We start from the raw sequence: 9,826 nt of genomic DNA on the forward strand, positions 1-9,826 counted from the left end.
AAAGTTTTTTTTTTTCCAAATAAAGTTTTATTTTTGCTGTAATGTTTGTTTGATCTCATTGAGCCACATTATCTGATAAAATGCAGAGTTGGGACGTAAAGAGGACATTTACTCTTTTACTCTTTTACTTGTACTGCTTAACTGAAGTATAATTTAATGCTAATATACTTTGGTTTTAGCATAAAACAACTTTTACTTGTACCAGAATATTTTTCTACACTGTGGTACAGCTACTTTTATTTAAGTAGAAGTTCAAATGTTTTATTATTAGAGCCAAACTTAGTTGTTTTTATATTTCCTTTACAGCACTTTGGAAAACACTTACAAAAACACAGTTTCTCTTTAAGCATCATCACCAATAATAATATTAATAATGACAGTAAGTTGCTGGTTTTACTATCAATAACCTGTTATCCTAAATTCCTGCACATGTCAGTGATGATTTATTTGCCTGTAATAATCAGACCACTGTCACACTGGGCAGAGCCGTCGTCTAAACTCAGACGTTTGACATCTTACATTCAGTTACAGAAGTTGTAGTTGGTGAGAAGGAGAAACTCAGAAGCTGCAGCAGATGAGGCTCTAACTGTTCTCAGTGTTTCCATAACAACAGCCTCTGATTCTCTGCTGAGCTTCAGTCAGTGACTCACTCATGTTCATCAGCTGATGTTCGACTCAACAGTGTCACCTAGTGGCTCAATGTGACACTGTCACTGGTTTTATAACAGGTATGTTACAGAGAGGAGGACCGGTTCTGCCCTGTCCCCCAAAGACCGTTAAACATCATCATAAAAATACTAAAACACTGACTGTTATACAACATTAATAAACCTGTTATAATGTCACGTAAATATAATCTGTTGATTTGAATATAAGTTTGTGGGCTAATTTATAATGTTTAAATGTTCAAATCTTCTTTTAAGAATATATATATTACTTTATATTATTGATTTTTCTGTATATTATTTGTATCCTGGATGTTTTGATATCATGATTTCATTCTCATGATGTAAAATATGTAAAAATGCCACAGTATTATTTTTTTCCAGAGGTGGAAAATAACAGCTGTTGTTCCCACAACAAAAACATTTTAGAGATCGATACGTCAGCTTTAAAAAATAATAATATCACAAACATCCAGGATCTGTTCTGGGTCACAGGAATAAGAACTGTGAATTCTTAAAAAGCGTTTACAGATCACACATTTACTCACATGAATGAACGTGTCAGTGTCCTGACGACGCGACGTTAGATAAAGATGAGGCAGAAGATTCTTCAGCAGATCTGAGGTCTGTGTTTAAAGGTGTAGAAATAAAGAAAGAGTCATTAAGTTTTAATGTTTGCTGCGTTCACCACGACCGCATTTCATCACTGACTGAAACAAACAGAAAAACTATTTGTCCTGTTGTTGATTCAGTTGTGTTTAATGACCATTTCAGCTCCGTACAAACTGTTAGTTCTCCAGGTTCTTCAGTCGTCTTTAGGTTCTGTAAATGTGGAACAATACAACAACGTGTTGACATCCTGACACCTTTCAGGACTTGTAGTTTCTCAGCAGCCACGTGAGTCCAGTAGAATCTGACGTAGAGCTGAGCAGCAGCTGACGGATTCACCAAGTCTCTACTTGTAATCCTACCCAAAACACCCATGATGCATCAGTGGGGGGGTTTCTAAGGCGACTCTGACAGTCAACAAACATGGCTGCAGCTGCAGGGAGCTCTGACCAACAGGAGTGAGTACATTTACACATTATTACAACAGTTCAAGTCAAAACCACATTAAATATGATTTTTTTCCTCAGATCTAAAACGACGCTGAAGTTTGAGATTTTTGATTGTTTTTTTTTAATCTGAAAACTGGAATAAACAGCAAGTTTTGACCTTTTAACTGAGTGTAAATGTTTAATTTAACCTAACAAAATAAATATAAATCACCATTAATACGAGTTAAACTGCACAATATTTTATTATCCAAACTCAATCTGCACAAAATACAATATTCACTGATAAAGAATAAAATGGGTTTAAAGGAAAAACATGAAAAAATATACTTTAGAAAACACAATAATCCTCTTAACCTCTGAAACAGCTTTTCAGCCTCAGTTTAAACAAATTATTTTATTTTGGCTGAGATCTCAGTTCATTCTTTCTGAGCTGGAAAACAGAAAACCTGAAGTACGAAGGTTTAAATTTAAATCTGAATCCAAAGTCTGAAATGACTTTAACAAAAAGAAAGAAAGAGATCAAAGTCCTGAAACGAGATCTGTCAGATTTGGACTCAAACCTTGTTCCACAGTAAAAGTGAAACCAACCGTCTTCTCATATTCCCTCCGAGGCGAACCTGCTCCCACATCCCGACGTTCTCAGCCCGACATCCCATGATCCCCAGACTGTATGTGATGCCATGGAAACAGGACATGAAGAACCAGCGGCTCCTGATGAAGGTAGACACCAGAGAAGGAAACAAACGCACCACCTGTTTGTGTGAATATATTCTGTATCTGAATGTGGATTTAAATCACTGGAAATCTGTATTTCTTCTATTAATGTTTCTTTTTGTCATTTATTTTCTGAACTCACGTCTCTCTGGTAAATGAGACATTGATCTCAATGTGACTTCCTGATTAAATAAAGTCAAAATAACGAGCAGCAGACGTTGCTGTTTTCCAGAGAAAGACTCACTAAAGAAAACGTTGTCCGGTCTCGTCTCTGCACTGAGATAAACCCTGACCCACAAGTCGACGTCCTCTGACTGAAATCATCAGTAGTCTGTCACTGAATCATGTTTCAGATTTGTCAGAGACTGTGAAGAGCTTCATCTTTACTCTGAGAGTTTTTCCTCCATCAGACTTCAGACTGGTGCAGCAGCAGCAGCAGCAGCTGGTGATGTTGGTGGATCTCCACCCTCTGAGGTCTGAGTGAAGACAGACTCCTCCCACTTTTCCTCCTACTTCCTTCTTCCTACTTGCTTTGTCACTTTTTCCTTTGATCGTTTCTTGGGATTTTAGAAGTGGCTCCGTGTCCCTGTGGTCCAACACTGGTGAAGTAACGTGTTTTTATCAAGCAGCCACTAGGTGGTGCCATGGAGTAAGATTTTAGCTCCTTCCCATGACCTCTGAACCCCCCAGGGAGTCACGACCCTGAGGTGAAGAACCGATGGGTAATGTAATGTTGTCTGTGTGTGTGTGTGTGTGTGTGTGTGTGTGTGTGTCAGAACGCAGCTCTAGCAGGGATTCCTGTTGTTCCTCTTGAGGAGTCTTTGTGTTTCTGTGGACGGGAGCGTCTCTGCCACAGTCAGGACGCCAACCACTGCTCCTCCTCCTCCTCCTCTTCCTCCTCCTCCTCCTCCTCTCCTCCTCTTATCCAGACAGGACTGACAGCTCATCACTCCTCCCACTTCTCCAGGTAAAAACACCTGACAGACTGATGCTGCGTTCAGGTCGTGTCGGGAACAATCAGCTTCGTTCACCTTCAGCTACAGTTCGATGACTCGCTGTGGAGGTGATGACATCAGAGGGTTTCACCCTGTGTTTTCCTGCAGGTACAACAGCTCTGTGGTGACGACCAGGCGTCTCTACCACACCTGAAGACAGATCTCACCGACACTGATGAACCCGTCTGCTTCACAGGCTGAGAAACGGCCTTAGGTTTTCCTCACAGCTCTGTATTTAATAATAATGAATCTCATTTTAATTCAAGAGAAGAAAAAGCCAGGAAGCTGCACACAATATGAAAATATCTCAATTAAAATGTCAAAAACTCACATTTTCCTTCTCACCACAAACTGCACTTCCAGTTTTGATTCCACTGAAGACACGCAGCGACCCTGAACCAACTACAGAGAAGATATATTAAACTCCGAGGTCACAGGCAGTAAACTGTACGTCTTACATGTTCTACACTGTTACACTTCTACTTCACAAAATTTCACTCCTCTACGTTCATCTAACTGCATTTCTTAACATAAATATCATGATACGTTTATAAAACACAACACATCCTGAGAATTAAAAGGTGTTCTGAACCTTTTTGAGCCCTTAGAGAAGATGTGAATATCTGAGACAACTTGTCCAGATGTTTATGAGTTATTTCCTCTAAACTTCTCGGAAGCTTTGATTTAAATAGCAAGACCAAAGTTTCACAATAAAAGCAAAAACTGATGACAAGGTTTGGCAGATTTTTTTTTTTTGTTCATTTCCTGACCCTTTAAATGTATGTTTACATGAATATATTGGTGCTGCAGTTCACATGTTCACCACATCGTCTCAATAAACAGGATGTCAAACAGTTTTACTTTCACTTTTGACCTCCTCTGGTTGTGACGCAGTTTTTATCTGGTGAGTGAACTCAACAGAAACAGGTAAAAATACGTCTGTAAAGTGAGTGAATGTAGTGTGTTGGTATCGTGGATATGTTAATAGAGTTAATAATGTAACTGCAGAAAGCTGTAGATTCACTTTACTAGTTGGAAATTCATTAACAGATCGTTTCCGGCTGCGTGTGTGTCATGAGGGATCTGTGTTCGACTCACTGGAGTAACCGCTGGCTCATGTAAAAGATAGTAAAAGATAATTAACTGGTCCTTTTATGTATTTTATCATTTCAGAGATTATTCTGGACGAGATTAGTTTTTTTTTTTCCTTTTGTTTTTTGAGTTTGCGAAGTCGTGCCTTTGTTTCCTTGTTTACGTCTTTGGCCGCCATCTTTCAGTCACAGAGGCTCGTCGCTGGCGGGGTATTGTTTTTTTTACGGTCAATTAAAACTTAAAGAAATGTGAAGGCAAAAACCATCCAACATAAACTACAACCCACATTATCTCACGCTATCTCTCAAAAATATGATGAAGTGCTGCACGGTGAAATGCAAAGCAAGCTCGTCTTTTGGTCTGTACTTCCTCTTTTTGTTTTACAAGTTCTTCACTTTTTTCAGTTTTTCCTTTTGATATTAAACAGAAAATTTTCCTGCTGAGCTGTGAGAAAAATCTTAATCCTGAATCTAGGAGGACTAAAGAGGATTATTATCACTGTGTGTTGTATGGCAAAAGTTTAAACAAGTGTCCACTAAACCATCATTTTCCTGCACATCATTCAGATCAGATCAATATTTTAATAGTGTCTTATGAGCTGTGTAGCAGCTCCCCAGCACCTCTGACCCTCTTCTGATCACTGTTGTTAAATGTGGTAGACCAGCGTCTCAGCTCAACAGGATGTAGGTGCAGTTTGTGGTTCTGCCTGGTCAAACACAATTGAATGAGAGCAGCAGTGAGTGTGTGTGAAACAGTGTCTGTGATGATTTGGACTAGTGTTTACAGTATAGGACAGGTCATTGAGTGTGCTTAGTTAACTGAGAAATGTGGTTTAATGTTTTTATATAGAAAAGAATTTCACTGGGAGTGCAAATTTAAATTTGAAGTGAAATTAAAGTAATTTTCTCTTTTATGTTTATATTATTTATATATCAGTTTGGCCTGTGGAGAAAACGGCCAGCGGCTGACAGGCATAGAGATAGCCGGCTTGGATGCAGGCTGACAGCTAGCAGGTCTGATGCTAGCTGTAAACAGCAGTAAACAAACCTGAGTCTATTAACCCTCTGTGGTGTGGGGAAATTGTGGCTAGGAGGATCAGTGCTAACCATCCCTGAGACAGGCTGGAGGCTAGCTGCTAGGACCTGAGTCATGAGGAGACGTGGCTGTGGTGGGATAACACAGCACCAGCAGACCTGGGATCAGTAGCCTCTTACAATAATGTGCATGTAATTAAAGTATCCAAGTTATAGTTTTCTACTGCAGTAAAAGTATGTGCTGCAAAAACTCCAACAAGTACATTTAATCAGTAAAACTGAAGTAACAGACTAAATGTAGTTCATTACTGACCACATATGAGGCGATGCTGTGATGACATCACAAGTCAAACAAATGCTTTAGATCAAGTTGAACAAGATTTTCAGCTGATACTTATTGAAACAAACTGAGTTTAAAGTTAAAAAAAAAACTGAGTCAAACAAATATATTAAACCCAGTTTTCTTCCATCATCAAACGTCATGATGTTTATCAGATACAGAAATCCTGAAACTTTTAATATTCAGATCTTGTTTTAATGGTCACGTTTGATTCAAATTGTACATTTAAAAACATTTTAAACTCGTTTTAAAGATGTTGTTTCCCTGTTAGTCTGGATCATCCACAGAACACAGTGATTTCCCATCATGCACATCACACTGTTCAGGCAGCATGTTAGAGTTTTAGAAATAGTTATGCTACTACATGTTTGACCCAACTTTAAGTAAATGTCATGTGGATGAGAATAACAGTGTAAATAACAACAACAGGAAATGATACTGACAATATTTCATCTTGATTAAAATGGTTTGAGAGACATTTTGATTCATCTTGGCCTTTTATTGTTGCTGGAATAAACAGCTCTGTATTAATTTTATGAGCATGAAGTAACTCTGGTGTTTTACAGATTAAAACAAGGAACAAAGCAGTGAGGGTCATTACAAAGATTTGGAAAACCAGCAGAAAATGGGGAAGATCCAGATCCCGATCATAAAAGTGGATGATGGTGAGTTCAAGGAGAAATATCCAAAACCTTTTTGGCAAGTGTCACCATTCAGCAGCCATCTTGGAAATGGCCCCGGGACATTATTTTGACTGAAATATGTAAAGCATGATGAAAACAGAGGGTTGAGAGCTCCAAGTCCAAGTTAAAGAAACTGTGATTTACTCAAAAATAAATCTAATTTAGATTAATTATTCATGATTAAATCTAAACTGTGTTTGAATTGTGTTCAGATTATTTTTTGGAATAAATAAATAATCTAATATTGTAATGATCAGCATCATTTACAGTTTTGAATTAAAATAATTTGTGTCCATACATCTTTGGTGATAATGAATAAATAAATCTGTATAATTCTGTCCTTCACAGTGGAAGCTGATCAAAAACCCACAGAGCTCATCAGCAGTGATGGATCTGTGCCTTATGACGATGAGTTTAACTGAACTGAGTCAGAACTTTCTGCTGTTTAATAAGATCTGAATTTGCAATATTATTTTTAATATTTTAATATTTGAAAATATTTTCTAGTGGCTATGAATATCATGTATATTAATATATATACTATACCCAGGCACTAGATGTCGCTCTAGTCCAGCAGCATCTCAGACCAAAACAAAGTCCTTGTCGGCCACACCCCCCTCCCCCTTCCTTCTTGTTCTCAGCAAAGTGTCACAGAGCCCAGTGAAAGTTTCCACTAAACACACAACAGGAAGCACAACTGAATAAAGTTCCTCTGTGAACACAAGAGCCAATAAAAACAGTTCAGCTACAACCATTAGCCCACGCTAGCATTGCTGCTATATGCTGCACAGCAAAGCTGGCAGTAAGCTAACTAGCGATAGCAACATCTGCTGAACAAATTCATCATATAGGTAACAGTAATTTAGCTAATGCTACTGTAGCCGTCACTACTGACAAACAGAGAGGTTGTACGATCTGAATAAAGGTGAAAACATCCAAAAATACAACTTAAAAAAGAAGAAGAAAAACAGAGGCACAAAGAGAGGGCGGTAATAATTTGTGCCTTTTCATCTTCCATGTTAATGAATTAATACATTTGGATATTTCTCTGCTTTACAGCGGAAGATTATGGAGTGAACCCCGAGAGCTCTAAAATGGAGCTACCTGACAGTGAGTTTAACTGAACTGAGTCAGAACTTTCTGCTGTTTCATTACTCATTATACTTCATTATCTCAATTTACAGTGTTTTAACTGAAGAATTTGATCGACTAATTAAAGCACCAATGAATTGATTCTGAATTAAATATATTTGTGTCCATTCATCTTCATGACCAAATAAATCTGTATATTTCTGTCCTTTACAGTGGAAGCCGATCAAAAACCCCCAGAGCTCAGCTGCATCAGTTATGGATCAGTGCCTCCTGACGGTGAGTTTAACTGAACTGAGTCAGAACTTTCTAATGTTTAATAAGATCTCAATTTACAGTGTTTTAACTGAAGAATTTGATCGACTAATTAAAGCACCAGTTTTACTGAAATATGTATTGCATAATGTTTCATAAATCTACATTTCATTTCATTTAAAGATGGAAGACAGGTGGTTTTTGCTCCAAGTCAAAACTAAAGAAACTGTGATTTTCTCTCTCATGAATCGAATTTGAATCTTTCCTTCAGGATTAAATCGAAACTAAAAATGTGTTTAAAAAGTTCAGGTTAAATTCTTTTTTTTTGCATGGAATAATAAATAAAGGTAATCTAATATTCTAATGATCAGCATCATTTACAATTTTGCAATTAAATACATTTCTACCCTTTTTTCATCAGTGGTAATGAATAAATAAATCTGTATATTTCTGTCCTTTACAGTGGAAGCTCTTCGAGTATGCAGACTGACCACGCAAAGTCTTGAACGTCCACGACCTAACAGTGAGTTTAACTGAACTGAGTCAGAACTTTCTGCTGTTTCATAAGATCTGAATTTACAGTGTTTTAACTGAAGCATTTGATCGACTAATTAAAGCACCAGTTCTTTTACTGAAATATGTATTGCACAATGTTTGATAAATTTACATTTCATTTCATTTAAAGATGGAAGACAGGAGGTTATTGCTCCAAGTCCAAATTAAAGAAACTGTGATTTACTCAAAAATAAATCTTATTTAGATTAATTCTTTATGATTAAATCTAAACTGTGTTTGAACTGTGTTCAGACTAAATTTTGGAATAAATAAATAATTGAATATTGTAATGATCAGCATCATTTACAATTTTGAATTAAAATAATTTGTGTCCATTCATCTTTAGTGATAATGACTAAATAAATCTGTATATTTCTGTCCTTGTCAGTGGAAGCTGATCAAAAACCCACAGGGAGCACCAACAGCAGTGATGGATCAGTGACTTATGACAGTGAGTTTAACTGAACTGAATCAGAACTTTCTAATGTTTAATAAGATCTGAATTTACAGTGTTTTAACTGAAGCATTTGATAGACTAATTAAAGCACCAGTTCATTTACTGAAATATGTATTGCATAATGTTTCATAAATCTACATTTCATTTCATTTCATTTAAAGATGGAAGACAGGAGGTTATTGCTCCAAGTCCAAATTAAAGAAACTGTGATTTTCTCTCTCATGAATCGAATTTGAATCTTTTCTTCAGGATTAAATCGATCCTTTCCTCCTGTTCCTCTTCATAAACCCAGACTAGCTGGCTGCACTGAGCATAACACTTATATTTGGTGCTATATAGAAATATCAGACTCCGTAACAGCAGTGATCACAACCAGAATATCCATCAGAAAACATGGAGAAAAGATCCCAGAACATAAAGAAATAAAACAGGCTCTTCTTTTTCACATGTATGAATATTCTAGTAAATAAATAATCTCATAATCAGCCATCATTTACAATTTTTAATTAAATACACTTATGTCCAATCATCTCCAAAGGTAATGACTGAATGAATTCATGAATAAATATATATATTTCTGTTCTTTACAGTGAAAGCTCGTCTCGCACACAGTGTGCCCAGGATCAGCTCTAGAACTCCGCCACCCAACAGTGAGTTTAACTGAACTGAGTCAGAACTTTCTGCTGTTTAATAAGATCTGAATTTACAGTGTTTTAACTGAAGCATTTGATCGACTAATTAAAGCACCAATTAATTTACTGAAATATGTATTGCATAATGTTTGATAAATTTACATTTCATTTCATTTAAAGATGGAAGACAGGAGGTTATTGCTCCACGTCCAAATTAAAGAAACTGTGATTTACTCAAAAATAAATCTTATTTAGAT

At 36.8% G+C, this 9,826-nt stretch overlaps 1 protein-coding gene and 1 long non-coding RNA gene across 6 annotated transcripts in view; one reads left to right on the plus strand and one right to left on the minus strand.

Moving 5' to 3' along the window:
- Window positions 1-3,356: 3,356 nt before the first annotated feature.
- Window positions 3,357-9,826, minus strand: part of LOC147817456 (uncharacterized) — a 32,430-nt gene continuing 25,960 nt past the window's right edge. The window contains exons 2-3 of the long non-coding RNA XR_015436352.1: window positions 3,764-3,834; window positions 3,357-3,661 (exon numbers count right to left, since the gene is read on the minus strand). This is a non-coding gene — a long non-coding RNA (uncharacterized LOC147817456). The remainder of the gene's footprint in view (window positions 3,662-3,763; window positions 3,835-9,826) is intronic.
- LOC111645715 (uncharacterized) overlaps window positions 4,218-9,826 on the plus strand; it is a 69,432-nt gene continuing 63,823 nt past the window's right edge. For 2 of the 5 annotated variants that reach the window (XM_087170644.1, XM_087170645.1), the window contains exons 1-6: window positions 4,220-4,336; window positions 6,465-6,563; window positions 7,641-7,691; window positions 7,887-7,949; window positions 8,389-8,448; window positions 8,869-8,931. In XM_087170644.1, the coding sequence (XP_087026770.1) occupies window positions 6,524-6,563; window positions 7,641-7,691; window positions 7,887-7,949; window positions 8,389-8,448; window positions 8,869-8,931 (277 nt within the window). In that variant the 5' untranslated portion in view covers window positions 4,220-4,336; window positions 6,465-6,523. Of the gene's footprint in view, window positions 4,360-6,464; window positions 6,564-7,640; window positions 7,692-7,886; window positions 7,950-8,388; window positions 8,449-8,868; window positions 8,932-9,826 lie in introns of all 5 variants that reach the window. The other 3 variants (XM_087170646.1, XM_087170642.1, XM_087170643.1) reach the window with 3 other exon arrangements.

This window comes from Seriola lalandi, unplaced genomic scaffold, assembly GCF_002814215.2.
Source record: "Seriola lalandi dorsalis isolate HSWRI2012SDOR001 ecotype SW California unplaced genomic scaffold, Sedor1 jcf7180002054955, whole genome shotgun sequence".
NCBI lineage: Eukaryota > Metazoa > Chordata > Actinopteri > Carangiformes > Carangidae > Seriola > Seriola lalandi.